The sequence below is a fragment of the Streptopelia decaocto genome (assembly GCF_964273445.1).
Source record: "Streptopelia decaocto genome assembly, chromosome: 3".
Taxonomy (NCBI): domain Eukaryota; kingdom Metazoa; phylum Chordata; class Aves; order Columbiformes; family Columbidae; genus Streptopelia; species Streptopelia decaocto.
The window spans coordinates 72,970,367-72,989,498 of NC_138656.1; the positions used below are offsets into that span (position 1 = coordinate 72,970,367).

The 19,132-nt window shown below is 40.4% G+C and overlaps 1 protein-coding gene across 1 annotated transcript in view; it reads right to left on the minus strand.

Moving 5' to 3' along the window:
- CDC40 (cell division cycle 40) overlaps positions 1-18,084 on the minus strand; it is a 39,422-nt gene extending 21,338 nt beyond the window's left edge. Inside the window, exons 1-3 of the mRNA XM_082049412.1 lie at positions 17,858-18,084; positions 8,627-8,713; positions 6,423-6,552 (exon numbers count right to left, since the gene is read on the minus strand). Of these exons, the coding sequence (XP_081905538.1) occupies positions 6,423-6,552; positions 8,627-8,713; positions 17,858-18,049 (409 nt within the window). The 5' untranslated portion in view covers positions 18,050-18,084. The remainder of the gene's footprint in view (positions 1-6,422; positions 6,553-8,626; positions 8,714-17,857) is intronic.
- Between the last annotated feature and the right edge of the window lie 1,048 nt (positions 18,085-19,132).

Below are 19,132 nucleotides of genomic sequence, written 5' to 3' on the forward strand. Positions count from 1 at the left end.
GCTTCACACTGAAAATTTATATAGACCCACAGAATTAAGGAGAGTATATTGCCTTTTTTTTTTTTTTAATGGAGCTCAAAGGGGAATTATCGAGAAAAGAGACTGCTTCTGCTGAGGGTACAGATACAGAATAAACAGATGTTTGTATTTTAAGACTCCCTAGTCCTTTCAGCCCTGCTCCAAGGACTACAACATTGGAAAAAAAAATGCTAGTTCAGCTTTTGGCCATTTACATCCATCATAATAGCTTGTGAAGAGAAATTTGTTTTCCTGAAGAGAAAGCCTTCTCTTTAATAGCTGAAATTATGTAAGACTGACTTATATCAATGGATTCAAAATAGGGTAGATTACCTGAAACTGCAGATGCAAAACTGGTTACCAATTAGAAAAAGGTCAGACTCACAGAGCAATTATTAATGGCTTTCCATCAAGAGGGGAGATCTCATACAAAATCATAAAATGACCTGCCTGGACTATTTTATTCAATATTTTTATGGATTATGCCATCAGCAAGAGATCATGTACCTGCAGCTGACACAGAAGACAAGTGTGAAATATTTCACTTCAGCAAAGACATGCTAAATGACAAATACCAATTGATTAGGCACAGGGAAAAAAAAAAGCAGTCTGCAAGGGCAGTGGTGTTGATACACTTAACAAGTCTATCTGACACTAATGAGAAGAAAGAAAAAAAAAAGAAATCTGAGATTTATTGCAAAGGCAAAACTATATAAAACATGGAACAGCACTGGTTAGGCCTAACCTAGACTGGCATGTCCCATTTTAAGCAATGTCTTTTAAAGAACAATTTAGATAAAAATTGAGAGTTACAAGAATGATAAAATGTGGGGGTCGAGGGGAAGGCCTAAGAAAAGGTTTAAAAAACATGCTTGTCAATCTAAAGGGTGATAAAGGACTGAAAGTGAAAAACTGATGGCATCAAAGGTAGTTTCAATATGTGAAATATAGAGATAGCAATGACCCTACGGCTTGATATGGCTACTGAAGGGAATACACAAAATAGTTTAATTTAAATATGCAGCATAGAAGGTTCATGGTGGTATCAATAAAACCTCAACTATTACACTCATGAAAAAACTACAACTACAATATTTATGTACATTTTAAACCCATGCAAAATAGTATAAAGATAGGAATGACCTTGAAGCAATTCCAACCCAAGAGATCTAACTAGATCACTGGTTTCAAGCTGTTGTCTGTGGATACATGACCTGAATATCTCCTGACTCCTTCTGGGGAGTCAGAGTCAAGAGAAGCAGGTTTGCATCCACAATAACAAGGGGTCTAAGATTTGGCTTTTCCTGTACTACAATGTTTTGTATCCTAAAGAATAAGGACAGCAGCAAGTATCTGACTATTTCCATGTGCTGGTACCACAGAGACATTCTTGATAAAGAAGCTGAGGTCTGGTTGATCTGCCAGAGATCGGAGGTTTGCATTTGTCGTGCTCTTCCTCAGTTTTCCATAGACTGAGGGACAGTACAAAACTGACTCAATTAAACTATGGTGTTTTTGAATTCATATAAAATATATTCTGTAAGGGCAGCTCATTCTTACAAGGTTGTTTACTGCAAAGAGAAGCTGCAGATCTTAAGCCTAATGTGGAAAACATCTCCGATGCCTGTGTCAGCTTCACCTCACCAAACTCCTGGAATGAATGGAACCTTACTGAGATGGGTAGGTCTTATCTAGATCTAAAAGGCTGTTGGTATTGAGAAGGTTTAAGGAGTGCTTTTTGATGAAATAGTTTGGGATAGTCAATAGTTAAAGAAAATAAGCAATTTGGAATGACACACAATCTTCAAAAAGCCATATCCTGAAGCAAAAGGTAGCACAAAAATCTGAAACTGCAGATAACAGGGATAGCAAGAAGCACAGAATCCTATATAAACTGAGGGCAGGGAAATGGAAAACCCAAGCATGCATACCAATGGCAGAGGCTAATAATAATACATAGTTAGAGTGGAATATCTTGTTTTAAATTAATAAACTAATGTAATTCATAGGACAATACTGACATAATTGGATAGAATACACTCTTTACCACATAGAAAGAATACAGAAATACGAGGGTCATACCAGTGGGGAAAAACATGCTATATGCTACAGAAAGCTTAAAGAGAAATCAGATCAACAAGTTAACAGTATGAACTAGCACTAAAGGATCCTTTGGATTAAAAATCCAGGTTTAAGTAGTGGTGAGTACAGCTGACAGGACTCCCTTACTGACTGTTGAGACAGAAGATGCAACAACCATGAAATGGTAACAGAGATTAAACAGGTGCTAGGGAAAGAAGAGTTATTTTTGCTGCCTGCTTGCAGTAGGTTGTGCAAATCTCGTACCAAGGTGTGATGAAACCAGTATAAATCAACAAATCAGTGTTGTTGAGGAAGCAAAGAAAGCCGTAAAAACATTTACTACAATGATCTCAATCTCCAAACAAGATGGTTATATAAAGAAGATTTTCAAAAGGAACTGAAAGAGAGCACCAAACAGTACAGCCTTTTCCAAATGCAGGGACACTTCAAAGATACCATGTTGGAGAAAAAGAACAAATGCCTGTCAGCTATTAAAAGACTTTAAAGACACCAGAAGGAAGTGAGCACAGCTGAGCAGTATGTAAAGAGAAACTATTAGAAATAAGGAGCTGCTCTTCAAAGAGCTGAAGTTGCATCCAAATGTGAAAAATACAAAGAACCAAACTCCAGCAGTTACAGTAAAAACTGCAATAAGGCAGTGTCCCTGCAAAGCAAGGAGCAAATCACATAAGGCATGAAAACTAAGACTTGTCCTTTGTCAAAAACTGCAGGGGCAGAGAGCAAACTAGACAGCATATGGGCCAACAGATGATCAAGGAATGAAAAAAAGAGAGCATCAGGAAGGAGCTTGGGGAGGCTTCTGTGCTAGAATCTTTCTTTATGGATAACATGACAAAATATCTACCTCAAAGTGAAATGTCAGGACACTAAAGAGTCAAATGAAAGGTAAAAAAAAAAATCGGCAGTAGTCATCCAATTGATCCAAAGCCAAATTGACAGTGCTAAAACTCTCACCTAATATCGCCTCAATATGACAGAAACTGAAATTATCAGATATGATGCCAACTTTCAAAAGATGCTTCAGAGGAGATCTGGGGAACTACAGGTCACCAACCAGACATTCGTTTGGTTGGAAGTTTCAAACAGTAGAAACTATAAAAAAGAAAACAATGAGTAGGCATTTGGATGAGCACTATACATTGCAGCAGTGCAGACACATCTTTCTGTACAGCAAATTATAAATCAGAATGACAAAACTTTCAGAATATTTCTGAGGTGACATTCCATCATGTGAACGAGCAAAGCTTGGTTGATGTTGGATACCTTTACGAAACTTAGACTGATTCCTGGGTGCCTCAAAGACACTTCAAAAACCCAACAGGACTTTACACGGTCAATTAAGAGTTACTAAAACTTGGCTGGTTTACACAGCACGGCAAAGTTGCTTGTGGATCCATGCTCAGGTCCATACTGTTCAACATACGGATGAATGATCTGGTAAAAGGGAGCAATTAGCTTTTACAAAGTTACTCAAAATTGTAGAGAAAAACACTGAAGAGAAAAGCCTCTCACTTTATTAAGGTACAGAACAAATTCGCAGAGAGATTACACGTTAAACGCTGTACACAGCTTTGCTGCTTATCTCAGGAATGATACAGTGGAACTAAAAGAGACACAGAGAGGAACTAGCACTGCCATAGTCATGGAAACATGCAACAGAGGAACAAGAAGATTGACCAGAACTTTTCAAGTGGAAAAAAGCCACACTGAAATGAAGTTATGGCCGAGATCTATAGAGTAAGGAACGACAAAGAAATGGTGAATAAGAAATGATTGCTCATTGTGTGTTTCAACACAAGAGACTTGGGGATATCAAGTTAAACTAGAAGGCTGTTAAGTTCCACAAATTCAAACCAGAAGTACTTTACTGCAATGGTGGCAGATGAGAAAGGTCGTTCGCCAAAAAAATATTTGGTTTTTTTTGTGATTAATATACAGGTTTCTCACTGAATATGTATTAACTTATAGAATGATTTATAAGGGTTTTTTTCTTTTTTGAAGACTCTGCACTAGCTGAGCTGGTTTGGATACATGATCCCATGTACCACCTTCTCTGTCTTGCACCACACTCTTCTTTCACTTACAGTCACTGCTTATCTACATGCCAGCCACTGCAGATTTGTTTGAGACCTCCAGCCTTAGCACAGTGGAGCTAAACAGCCTCACAGAGGACAGAACTCTCAAGATCTGCAGCTTTTAATTAGAAGGTTTACTTAACCATTAAAAACACGTATGACTTAGATTTATACCTAGCAGTAATACTTGTGTTTTTATACTTGGTCTTTGCCTTAAAAATGGAAAAGAGACTACTGAATTTTTTAATAGATAACTTTTTGACACCTTAAATGAACGCTGTTTTTAACAGACATTCCAGTAAGCCAGGATTTCATGCTCATTTACTGCATCTTGTAGCTTGAACTTCAGCTTCTCAGGGCTTGTTCTTGCAGTTTAAATTGCCTATTCCAGCTTTTTCATAGCTCCATTTTCACCATACTGAGATCATTATCTATTGAACGCTTCTAGAAAGCTGAATATGGCAGTTGCACAGTTGCCAGTGTTATCAGTCTTGAAAGCATATTTTATACTCTCTTGTAATACAGCTTTCGAGGCAGTTGCTGTACTCTGATGATATAAACCAACAGCAGGAGCTTTGAGTACTTAGTAATTCTATCTTCCCCCAAACTAAACTTCTCAAACAAACAAACAAACCCCCAAAAATCAAACACCACATGCCTACGGATCCTTTTACCAAAATCTACTTTACACACAAATGCACACCCACACAATGTAACATTTAATTTAACAGAACAAAATCTAATCTGCCTATTCGGATCCTGAATGGTCTCCTACCTGAACTGTTCGTCTAGTTCTAAGACCAAAATTGCAGTCAAGTTACGCTATGGAACTACACATCCATTTCTTATATATTGGCATTTTTCTTATAATCCACATCCTAACAATCCAGTGAAAAGCACTTATTACCTAAAACTGTGTAAAAGAAAAAAAAAAAAGTCTTAAATATATTTCAATTTTTACAAGAAATCCTTCTAATAAAATCCAAATATGAAGAAAAACTGCGGCTGTTAAGAGTCTCTGATTTTAGGTATTTTTTTCTTCCAGGTTGCACTTCCATGGCTCCCACATTTATTTGCAATAAAGTCCCAACCTTGTCCATCACAAAGCGCAGTAAGTGGATTCATGCATTCATAAAGCCCTAATGAAGTTCAGGTGACTCGTGTGTAGAGAGCTCATTGTGAGGCATGACTGTCTGCAGGGAGTAGTCTTTAGAAAGTAAATATGAATAAAGGCACAAGATCGTTGTGCAAAATGTTGAGTGTTGTGACATTTTAAGTTTACACAGGAAGTATCAAAACTTGCCTAATAGACTGAATTTGAAGAATATAAAGTGACACTTCATCTGAAAACAAAAATTCATATCTACAAGGCAAGCACTTGATATAAAGTTTAGAACAGAAATGAAACCTTGCAATGAAACACAGAAGAAAAATTAACCACTGTTGTATGTAAATACATCAGTTTTGTTCTTTCAAACATGTTCAAAAGGACGCTTAGAATCCAGTTGTTCTGTTTTCCCTATTAAAAAAAAAAAAAAAAAATCCATTTTTCTTACTATCCATAAAAAGTCTATTTGAAAATCAAGCCCCTCCAAAATGCAAGTGTTCCATTTTTCAAATGCAACTATGTACAAGTGAAAAGGTTCAAGATGAGGAAGCAGCACCTATAATGATCACTAATACAGAGATACACCTTTGGGTCTGTCTTTGTTAAAATATTTTAGTAACGTATTCCCATGTTCTTCAATCCCTGTTCATTCAGCTTGTATCTGGAGGTGACCAGTGTAAAGAACCTGACAACTCAGTAAGGCTTTCTTTTGGTTTTGAAAGCTACCTTGAGCTGAAATCACATGAAAGAATCTATTTGCATAACAGATCTACAGTGATTTGTCATACTAAAACTGTGAAATTTTAATTTGTGTTTTTTACACCGATGCAACTAATGGTAGGATTAATTAAGAGGGGTTTGGTAGGAGGTCATACACTTGATTACAGTTTCAAAGGCGATTATAAAATGAGATTTCCAGCTTCATGGATTCTCATTTAAAGACCTTTTCCCATTGAAAGAACATTTCACATTTGAAGACCTTTTTTCCATTTTAGTAAGTCTGTTAAAAAGTAACTTAGAGAACTTGCAGTCCTATTAAGTGTTCTATAGAGAACGACTTATTTTGTCCAACCTGCGCACAATAAAGATGGAGGCAAATTCCACTGTTAAGGACTTACCATAGGTTGCAAATGTTCTTCTTTGTTGTTCAAACATGAAATCATTGATGTGAGCTGGTTCTGCATATCCAGAAAGCATATTTCTAGGTGCAGCCATTTGTTGAGTCCTAAATGGGTTTTCTGGTCCAAACTACATCAACAATGTTAAAAGAAAGCATATCAGAATTACAAATTCCTTATTCCTGTGCATGTAGTTTTTCAGGAAAAAAAAAAAATTGTCTTTCAAAAATTGTAATGCAAAATCCTTTTGACTTTCTATTACTTTATGGCTATAGAATAAGCTTCTTGGTCTGTTATTTTATACAGTGATGGCTTACATAGTTGCTCTGAATAGCTCATTTCATGACTGAACTTTCTCGCCTGTATTACTGGTACAAAGGACAAATCAATATCAACTACTTGACACAAACCAGTGCCACTAAGTACGTGACCAGTATAAGCACTCAGAAGACAAAACCAGAGCATACTGTCCTTTGTAAGGGGGAGATACCAAGATATCAGGTCCTACTAAACTCTTGTTCTTAATACAGAAATTACACGGCCAACAATAATGCATTTAAAAAGCAACTAGGGACTTGCTGTATTATTCCAGGAAATATGAAACCCTTCCTTGCAAGATCGCAAATGCCAGTCTTCCTGACCATACCACGGTTAGGAAAAGGAACAGTGAATACGAACAAATGCAACACATTAAGCCTAATATCAAACTAAATTTAATTGTAACTCCTGTGCTTGTCAGCCATATTTGCAGACACTGCAGGCTGTCCCACGTTAGGCCTCCCTAACTAAAACATTTACATAGGGTAACACTATATTAAATTTAAATCAGTACTCGTGCTCACACGCTTCATGGCTTTGGTTTGTGGCAAAATGCAAGCTTGCTATGAAAAGCACAATTTATGTGGTTCCACAAAACGTTTTCTAAATGTGCAGTATAACGAACACAGAAATTTCAGATTGATGCAGCCTTGTCTACCTGGAATGCTAAGCCCTAGTCTAACAGCAGACAAACTGCATGACCAAGTTAAATACTAAAAAAGTTAAATGCTTGAACAGCTATTTTTATCTTTCAGATATCCTGTCAGTTATAATAAAACAGAAAGTGGTTCACATGGCACCAGGCAGTTCAAATGCAGCCTAAAATGGTTTTTCACTATACGCATTGTCCTGGTTTCAGCTGGAATAGTGTCTAGTCTTTCTAGTAGCTGGAACAGCGCTGTGTTTTGGATTTAGTATGAGAACAGTGTCGATAACACAGGGGTGTTTTAGTTATTGAGTAGTGTTTACATAGAGTCAAGGCCTTTTTCAGCTCTTCACACCACCTCATCAGCGAATGGGCTGGCGTTGCACAAGAAGCCGGGAGGGGGCACAGCTGAGAGCTGACCCCAACTGGCCAAAGGGATATTCCATACCACATGATGTCATGCTTAGTATATATTTTGGTGGAATAAGAAGGAAGTGGGGGGACGTTTGTCTTCCCAAGTAACTATTATGTGTGATGGAGCGTGGCTTTCCTGGAGATGGCTGAACATCTGCCTGCCCATGGGAGGTGGTGAACGAATCCCTTGTTTTGCTTTGCTTGTGTATACAGCTTTTGCTTTACCTATTAAACTGTCTTTATCTCTACCCATGAGTTTTCTCACTGTCACTCTTCCAATTCTCTTCCCCTGAGTGAGTGGCTGTGTGGGGTTCAGCTGCCAGCTGGGGTTCAATCCCAACACGCACTTAGCATAGCTTAAGTTACTAAAATACTTAACACTGATGTGAATAGTTATACTGAAAGTGCTTGGATTTTCATTTAAAATCTTATTTTTAAAAGCCATATATCCACAAGACATACAACCATTCACTTTGCTCTAAGTGGCACAATGACTAAATAACAAAAATGTAAAAATAGCAAGAGACTACTTTAATGCAGTTCATGTTTTACTCAATATCTTTATAATGCTATTTTCCTAGCTTGATTTTTAATTCCTGTAGCTATAATTCCTATAAACACTTAAAGATTATTCTTAGAACAGATTTATGCAGAATATTAAAATTCATTCAAAATACCAACACACCTGCACACATTTTCCCAAACTAGATTCCAAAGTACATCAAGCATCCAAAAATGTCTTATATGAATTTCGCACAAAATTTATAGAATCCCTACCCTTTAGGCCAAAGGCATTTCTGCTCTAAAGATCAATATTGTTCCTTACCTCAGGTGCAAACATGGTATCATAAGTAGGATTGTACTGAACTTCCTTGATAGCAGGATCAAGGTGGACTCCTGTTTCCACATCTTCCTGAAATAAAACAGACATATTAATCAACCATTTTTCCTATACAGACTTTTAAAGATATGACATTATCCCATTTCAGACCAAATTAGAACTGTAGTTCAAGTTGACACTTTTAGCACTAGAAAAGGAAAAGAATAGCTTGGCCAAAGTTTCTATTTTTGAAGAATATTTATTGCAAAACCAATGTCAGGACCTCACTGAGAAATTCAGTCTAAGATACATGTGGAATTTTACATGTGTATCATGTACTTTTTTTTAAAGACTTCATGCACACATTTTAAAACCAGTAGCAAGACTGGAGGCAAGCTTATATTTTTTGAGGATGTTTGAATAACAGACTTGTACAGGAGAGCCAATTAAAACTGTCACTAATTTAATACAAAACTGTGAAAACTAGATTTCCATAAAAGGTAGAAGGCAGAAGCCACAAGTAAATGTTTTGAAAGATAGTTGGGGAAAAAATCTTAGACATTAAAACAAACATACATAACAATGAGTTTTAGAGAATCCAATGATCCCTATTCTCCAAGTTTTTACCAAAAGTTAAATGGGTAATTCAGCTTCAGTATTAAAACACATTTCAAAGGCTGTTGTGAAAAAAATTTAACTCAACAGATGAATGGACAAGACAGAGGAGCAAACCAAAATAACTTCTTAGGCCACTCAAAGGGAAAAACTCAGAGGGGCACATGCAGCTGAAGTAAAAGACAGAGATGGGAAAGAAAAAGGCTGATTAGGTGGCAGTGTTCAAAAAGATCTGGTTTCACAAAGCTCTACAAAGGCTCATTTACACTGATCTTAAATTGACCCTACCTCCTCCCTGCTCCAATTAAGGGCTTACTTAATGAAGGAAAATGTTATTTTGTGGTACTATTACTGGTATTGTTTCCTGCACCTTTAGTCTAGAATAAATGCATTTGAAAGGGATTTACAATGTGCTAGTATATTGATAATATCCCTAAAATTATACTGAAAAAGCTATCTTGGCACCAGTGTTTAATCAGTGCTTACAGGATCCAAAAGCATTTGCAATGCACAGAAGGAAGCAGCACAACAGAGGATCGAATTTTAGCAGTCACTTCTTTAATAAAAATTTACCTTGAACAAACTGAATCTTGCTTTCTATTATAGAATCTTGAAAGAGCAAAATGGCATGTTCTTTACTTATTTAACATTATTCACTATTCTCTGACATGCTGTGCCCAGAAGCACTTTTTCTCCTCAATTCAACAGCAGGTCAATTACAAACAAATTTTGTTAGGCATGCAAGACTTAAGAGGTTTTAAAACCTGGTTTTCTAGAACACAGAAAAGAAAAACAGCACCTAAAGGTCTTTGGTTCATTACTTGATAATAGTTGATTAAATTGCTACAAAATAAAAAAAAAAAAAAGGAAAAAAAGCATGGGGTTTTTTGTATGCTTTTGTTTTGTTTTAGTGTAGAATTGTTAAGTGCAACTAGAAGGGTTTAATCTCACTATACCAGTTACCACTATACCAATTATTTTAAGAGGTAGGTCCAGCCATTGCACCGCTCTTGCTTGAGCCCTCAACACTGCCAGTTCTGCAACTGACCTCCTTTCTCCCCTTACACCACCTTCCCAATTCATGGGGCTTGGTTGACAACAGCTACCGCTCTATTCACAGCCCTGACTTTCATACACTGTGAACTTGCCTGGAAACAGCACAGCAGGGCTAATCCAGTCACTCAGCAACAAAACCAGACCCCTTCATCCTCAGCTAGAATAGGAGGAGCATATAAAAACTATTTCCTAACCCATATTACCTGCACGCTTATATTTCCTTTCACAGCTCCATGACATGAGGATATTTTCCATAGACAACTTTATCAAGTCACATCATACAGCTTGCACTGCCAGCTAGAATTCACATTTTATCCACCAAATAATTTGAAAAAATAAAATTAATATAATTGATAATATGGCAAAATTTATCTGATCCACTGTCAGTGACATTTAAACAGCATTTTACTTGAAATTAAGACAGTTTTTTTCTGCTCTTTAAACTGAAAAAGTGAGAAAAATCCAGTTTTGCAAAAATGCCAAGAATTTTTCAGTTCTGCTATTTTTCCTCCTCTTTTCTCCCTGTTAAGTCCTATTATATGCTGCTCAGTAATTGAGAAAAGAAACAGATTGTGCCATGAAAGCTGATCCTCTGATGGACGATTATAGCAATTCTGGTTTTACTTCGCTGCTGGTGGAACAGTGCTGAGTCACTTGGAAGCCACACAATATGTTCACTCCTAGACCACCACAGGCACAGTCTTTCTGTGTGAAAACCACTGAGCCTTGAAATTGAAGCACATGTTGTATTTGTCAGAGCGACACTCAGCAAGACCCCCAGCCTTACTCATGCTTTCATACATTTAGACATTAAATGATGATCTGTTAATATGCTGTTGAAACACACCATGGTTATTTTTTCACTATGCCACTTCGCTTTAAACTATACAATAATTTGAATGCGTCCCAACTGTCCACTTTACCTTTTCAGTATTTTAAGGAATTGAAACCTTTATAGTATCTTTGTAGTCTACAGCAAGGGTTCAAATGGCAGCAAATTATCCTGTGGTCAGCATCTGATAAACGCCATTTTGAACAGTGATACAAGATTCTGGTAGGTAACAGAAACATTAAAAATGTTAATCTAGTCCATCGATCACTTCACAAATTGGCAGGCTGTCTACACTGGGGCATTATTTCTTGTTTGTTTGTTTTGTTTTTTAATGAGAGGAAAGAACTCATCAGCAACCTCTGCACATGGTGAAGATCACTGGGTACCAACTGCATGCATCATCAGACCATTTCAGAAGAACTCAGCTTTCTAAGACACAGAAAGTGAAAAAAGTAAATATAACAGGTTTTATAACTGACCCTTTATGCTGGCAAGAGCCAGCAGAACTTGGCTGCATGCATTCTAGATGCATTTGCCATAGCTACAGTGAACAGGGAAGGGATCACAGGAGCAGCAGTCTGGCAGAGCTGTGCCTGAGATAAGGTAATCTGAAGGATCACGTCCCTCTGCTGTGTTGCATTTTTCCATTTGGTCACGCACAACATGTCTTGATTTATCTAAAAGCCGAAGGTGAGCAATTCATCATGTCACTTACGCCCCAAGTGTGACACAAGTGGCTCTGCGGGCTGGGAGACTATCAGCAGCTGGGCTGGAAGAGAAGGGCACCTGTGAATTCAGTGATGGACTGAGTATTACTCCACTCACAAAGGCACTGAAGTCATAAAAGGGGACATCAAGAAGCTGTCCCTTTAAACATATACAGTGCTCCTCCAGAGAAAGCTAAATGTTCAGCTGTAGGATTGGCAGAGAAGCAGCTTGTGTTGTCTGCAACTTGGAAACTGTATAAATATGGGCTTTATGGCATGCCACACTATCATTAAAGGTGGTACACCCCATATTACCTGCAAAAGAAGAATAAAGGTTTTCAGAAGTTATATTTTACCGACTACGGCTTTCGTGGAAGACAATACAATGGAGCCGCAAACTTCAGCTCTACATGTCACCTCTCTGCTTTTCTCAGCACCTGTAACTAGAGCCCAGCTGAAATACAGTAAGCAACATGCTATTGGTAAGGGTCCAAAAGAGAAAAATAAAGAATGATCAAAGGTATAGGAAAATATGACCTGTACAGAAAAACTGAGCAACCTAATTCAGCCTAAAAAAAGATTCAGATTATACAACTTAGCAGAAACAGTCTGGACAGCCAAACGCAGAAATTGTTCAGTCTGTAGATTCACTGTGGTTTGGTAGACAGGTTAAAGGAGTGTCTGTCCAAGCAGATGCAGGTATCACTCTTGATGCAAGGCAAAAAATAAGCATATGATGTCTAACCACTGAATTACTTGATGTGGTGGGGGTTTTGTTTTGTTTGTTTTTGTTAAATAGAGGTGATGTATACTTACTTGCAGTATTAGGTTGACTTACAGCTCAAATATGATTTAATTAGATAAAAAAATAATTTGATACTTAAATATTCTCCTTTTGCCTTTTCTGTGTTGTGTTTCACGCTATCACTGGGGAATGGCACTCAGGGCTGTACTCTGGAGTATCAACATTTCCTGAGAAATCTACCCTGAGACAGAAAGAAGCTTTTGACACTAAGTGTAGACAAACAGGTGCTTCATTATAACTCCCTAGAGACCAGAGAATGTCTAACTCCTACCAAGGCATCCTTCTTTAGTCCCGCCATAAAGGCCCTTTGGCCAGTTAAAAGTCAGCATAGGAAAGAGCACAGGAAATAAAAGAGATTTTAGATCATAAATCGGATTAGCGCTCCTTCTCACAGATTTCTTAAACATGCCGCAATCCTGTTTTTCTTCAGAAAAACCCTGACTGAATGTCATAAACCAAAATTGTTACCACTTATGAAAAGTACTTGATTTATACAATCCAATATTGTTCAATAATTTTAAAAAAAGAAAATAACAAAAGAAAAAAGCTTGCTAGAAGTTTTATATGTATGCAAGAAAAAAACACCTTTGAGTTAAGAACGGGCCTGATCTCTGTAATAGGCATTAAAGCAAAACCTTAAATAAAAGAAACAAGCTGCAGCACACACTGCAACACTGGATGCTAATAGTGCTCCTTATAAAGAATATATTGTTTACATTAAGGCAACTCACAGTCCTTTTAATCTACAATATTTTTCATTTTCAGCTAAACTCTTTAATAATATGCCCACTGTGCTAATATGTGGCTACCTCTAAGTTTAATGAGAGTTGTTTATGCATTTAGAAGCAGAATTCCACAGGTAAATCTTGACTGTTTGTCTAAACACAAAGTTTGTTAGAACAAAGCAAAGGTCAGAGTCTTACAGTTTCGTATCAGGCAAGCAAAGAGTTGCGATGCCTATGGTGTGTTTCTTTCTTTTTTCTGGACATTTTATATAATAAACCTACAACATTCCTTTCTCCACAGGTAAATTCATTACTAATTAGCCAAATAGTTTAAAAGGGCAGGTTGCTTTGCATAAGATTTAATTAGTTTTAATTATCCATTAAATTAAAATCTAGTATCCCATGAGCCACAGAGGCTTTAGCAGTTCGTCACTTTCTCATTCTTGCATAAACCACTTGGGGTGTCAAATATGCAGTATTATCTCATTCCAAAGTTTTTCAGATTTATTACCAGTAGATGAATGGCATTTACAGTGAATTCCCAACATTAAAATTTGGTTGTTACCAGCTTTTAGTCATTCTACGCATTCATACACTCTTAACAGTAAATGCCCATCCACCAGCTTCAACAGAATAAAAATAAAGCATGAAGAAAAGCATATGGTAAATGGTTTTGTTGAACTAGGCTAGAGTCCAGCATCTTGCATGATGACAACTTCTAAACATCTATTATCTATAAGATATTTTGTGGCAAAGAATGCAGGAAAACTCATCATATTAAAAGAAGCTGAGGCATTCCTAACAAATAACCCCCTCCAAATCACTAATTTTCATGACTGCTACAGAACGGTTGCAAACTAACTGTACTTCTCTCTCCACAGCTGGGCAAGGATTATGTTTTGAAGAACATTAAAAAATGTGACTGAAGTCTATTTCTTCCCCTGCAGTAGTGTTTTTCTGGACACCTGCATAGTGCCAAAGGTAAACTAGATTCAAAAGAAAAATAGACCTGAGACTTCCAACCCCTTCCCACATTAAAGACAACACAAACCCACCAGCTCCTGTACTGGGCCAGGCCAGCCCAGTTGATGTCAACCCAGTTCAGTATTCTCTCCTCAGAACTAGTCAACAAGACACTGTAGATAAATACAGTAAAATGTGCTCCCATCCAAATCTCACCCTGAACTGACCAAGATCAAACAGTAATGTTCTCTCCAAAAGCAAAGCTTGGAGCTGCAACATTTCCTGTGAAAGTGATTTCTTCATAGAATGTGCAATTTTCTTGATTTGCTTCAGCATTTTTAATTCACTAGTGAAGGAAAATATGTGGAAGAGCCTCTGTCAACAACGCAGCCGTGCTCACCTGCAACCTGATGATGTTATTGGGAGTAAGAAAATACCTTGATTCATCTATCCACTTTTCCCACATCAGCCTTACTATAACTTGACACCTACAGCACAATATGAACAGGGCAAGTGTACATGATACTACTTCTGCACTCTCCCAACAGCCAACTATTTTCAGGTCAGAAGACTTCGTGAGCTTGAAAAAAACCTGGATTTACCGGTTATCTCTTCCTTCAATGGATCTCTTCCAAGTACTTGTCCAGACTCTCCTTGTAACACTGTAAACTTCTTGCATATACAATATTTCTTGGCATGGGAATAGCCCTACTACATGTTGCAAAAAGAGCTGCATCCTTCTGTTTGTTTTGAACCCAGCTCCTACTAGTTAGCTTATAGGTGCTGTACTGGCAGAGACAGTGAGTATTCAACCCCCTCTATTGCTGTTTAATGATTTTGCAGATCTCTGTCATACTTTTCCACTCAGTCATCTCTTTTTCAGTTTTGGCCTCCTCAGTAATTTCTCATACAGAAGCAGGACCCTTCTTCAACCTGGCTGCCCTTCTTTGAACTTTCTGCAGTTCTAATGTATCTATCCTCTCCTGAATGAAGGGACCAGAAGCACACACTTTCTTCCTCTCTTGTCCCCTCTCAGGTACTGTAACATTTTCAGCACTATAGTGGTGCTAAAAACAGTAGTAGAAACACACACTTCATCTAGTCAGTTATCCAATTTAAAAATAGTTAAAGTATTACTAGATTGAAGTAAACAATAATTATAACTTAATATTAATTGAGTAATTTAATATCAAGATCAGCAATAGGCCTATTATAACAAGCAGACTGTAAGGAGAGAGAGTAACAAAAGCCACACTCTCAAACTTCTAAAATCATTAGTAGAGTTTTCAGTTATAGAAAAAATATTTTCACATCAATACAACCACATATTTGTATGATGTACTTCAAGGCAAGGAACCAGCTATATTTGATATGCACATTTAAGTAACAACAACAAAAAAACAAATGCTGTGCCTGAGTGTGCTAACAATTATGCCATGCTAATAGAGTTAGGAACCTATTCCTCTTTTAAGTGTACACAAGTCTAATATCTGTGCAAGTTAACAGGCTGAATTCTGAACCAGAAACAGGTACAATGATCAGAACTAATGTGCAGAGTACCAACCACTTAAGATTTACATTCTCAACTGCTAAAAATGCACTTGTATGCAGATGCCGTTTATATTTATTGGATGACTAACCCTTCTAGTCTTCCCTCTTACCACTATCTTTTCTTATCCATTCGTGGTCCTTTGTGTAATACATATACACGCACTTAAGAGTTCCTGATCCTCATTCATGTCAAAACATCTATGTGAGTGAAGTAATACTAATGAACTGTAACTCCGTTTTCCTCTTCACTCAGCTTGCTGTCTTTCTAACCCTTTACTTAAAGAATTCTTGTGACCTACACTCAAACATCACGTGTTTTACATCTGTTCAATAAGAGTTTTCTAATTCTGAAGAATTAGGATAAATTCCTGAGGGGGGCAAGCTCATACTGCTATCATTTTTAGACACTGAAGGTGCTGAGCACATGTTGTCTATGAGACCGGCACTTCTTTCTTGAGCTGTAAAAGTCTAAAAAGAAGGCACGATATTGCTGCACAAGGAAATGATCTGTTACTCCTCAAAGAAGGTTGTGGTGCTAAAACATTCAGTACACTGTGTATTCAGAAAGCCTCAGCTTGGAGTCATTATCTTTTCAGTTCCACGTATCTCATCTATGATCTAGAACAAAAATGACAGAAAACATTTTAATGAAACACCTTGGTACTCAGAAACCTCACTTCACCTTAGCTAGCAGAACACCTGTGGCAGAGACAGTCCTAGATGTACCAGTGGATATCTCTTTCAGGGCACAGCCTGGCAAATAGCTTTGAATGAAACATGCTACTTACAATCTCTTTCCTCCACCTGCTTGTTCCTACTCTGGCACTGGGTATTTACCTGTGTTGGCACAGCCTTTGTGCAGCTACATTGTAAACCAGATCAAAGAACGGATCCAAGGGCAAAAAACTCAGAGGTTGGTTGTGTGTTTTTCTTTTTTTTTTTTTTTAATCAGAAATGTTCCTTGATGTCAGCCACCAAACAACTGCAAAAACTTTTGTATTGGCATGGCAAATGGAAAACCTGTTGTTACAGCCTTAAGAGAGGCAAAGAACGCAACCAGTGCTACTTGTCACTTACGCTCATTCACACTCAAAAGACATTACACGTGTCAATTAGTATTTCTTTCAAAGCCTGTATGATACAGTCTGTCAAAGGCTGCAAGTTCAGAAGTTAGATATTTCTAAGACTTTAAAGGTCAAAAAATTGCACATTTAGTACGTACAATATAAAATGCATATGCAAATATAATCAGTTGCAATAGCATGAGAGTTAACTAATGACAACAAAGTGAAAGATTCCATCCATCTCTTTGTCACAAACCAGGAAGCTTCAGAAGAACTGGAAGCAACACAACACCACAGTGAGAGATGTTACGGTGAGATGTCTGCCTTTGATTAGAAACTAGTTGCGTGCAATAAAGTCCTCAAACCAAATCAACATACTCCCCCTTTCTAGAACCATAAAAGTGAACCGATATGACACTGAACTTGGAAAAATTAAAGTTTCCCAAGCAACCCTGGAATGCAGAAACACCGACCAGCTTTCAGGCTGCTCTTTAGACCAGGATTCAGCAGCACTCAGCCTCTCAAGTACCGATTTCACTCGACCACCCGGGCAAACAGAAGAACATCTTAAACTCGGGGAAACAGAAACCAAGAGTGCCCCAAGAACTCCAAACAAGGCACGGCTTTCAAACAGAGATGAGATTTAATAAGCTCCAACGCCCCAGTGGGATCCACCAGCCGAGCTCCGGGGCACACGCCCGCCCGCCCTCCCTCCCCACCTCTGGCCCCCACACCGCGGGGCAGGGCGGGGCCGGGCCAGGCGGCCGCAACGTCCCCGCGCCGGCCCCGCACCCGTCCGCGTGGCCCGCTCCCCCGCCTGCCCTCAGACTGTCCCCAGCGCTGGACACCGACGGTGGGGCTACAGCGGGGGGAAGGCGCCGTGGGCCCCGCTGCCCCAGGCGGCGGAGGGACGCCTTACCTTCACGGCCACTTCCGGGGCCGCGTCGACGGCCAGGGCCGGGGGCGCGGCGGGCGGCGCCCGGAGGTGCAGCACGGCGTCACGGCTGGCGAGCACAGCGGCGCGCTGGGAACTGCCCTCGGCCTCAGGCTCCGAGTCGGGCTCCGAGTCGGAGCCGCCGTAGGAGGCGAGCGCGGCGATAGCCGCCGACATCTTGGCGCGGGGGCTGACGGGACGAGCAGGTCCTGGCAGCTCCGCGGAGCTCGTCGCGTCCTTTCCGCCGGACGAGCGGTGTGGAGCTGCAGGTTAAAAGGTAGCTCATTAAAACAGAAAATAGGATTTAAAGGATAAATTATGGCCTTTTGAGGGATACACGGGCATTTGGAGAAGGGATCATCTCCCTTTGCCGATGTATGTGCTTAACCTTTTAGGACTCCTGGGCGGGACTACAAGCTCCAGCATGCAACGCGGCCCTGGCCAGCCCGGGCACAGCGGGCTGTGTGAGGGTACGGCCGGCAGCACGGGTCGTGCGGCACGGCTGCTGCCGTCCGGACGGCGGAGCTTTATGGCGCGGCTCTTGCCGGCGAGACGAGCGCGACCGGGAACTTCCCGCTCCCGGAGAGCGCGCGCCGGCCGACGGCACGGGCGAGAGCCCGACGGCTCGTCCGCAGCCTGTGCCGCGCTACCGCCCGGCGACTCAGGCGCCCACCGGGAGAGCGGGAGGTTACGGCCCGTCACGGGCACTTGGGGTTTTGCCCTGCGCTCGCCTGCACCTTGCGTAACGGCGGGAGAACACGTTCGACAGAGGGCGGGCGCGAAAGCCTGTGGGCGCCCACCTCCTCCCGGACACAAAGGGCTTTCGCCCTCTCTTCGGCAGAGAGGCGGCAGCAGGGCGGGCCGCTGCGCAACCGGGGAGCCCGGGTCGGCGGAGCTGTTGCTGCCGCCCACCCCGGGCCGCGCCAAACCCCGCGCACACCCCCTACCTCCCGCCGGGCAGTCCGTGTGGGCTGTGCCCCAGGGGGCCACGCCCCCTCCCGTTGATTGGTCGCCAGTAGCCGGTTTTGGGTACGTCACAATGGCGGGCCCCGCCCGCCCTTACTGGGGAGAGGGAGCCGGCGGGTCGGACCGTACCACCTGCCGCCCGCGGGGTGGGGTGGGCTCGCCTTCCTCACGTCGCGGGGTTGGGGGCCGGCGGCGCATGGACCAGCCCCAGCATCGGGCGGGGGGGTCGGGTCCGACCGCCGGGTAAACAGCCCCGCTCCCCTCCCTCCCGCCTCGGCGCGCCGGGAGAGGCCC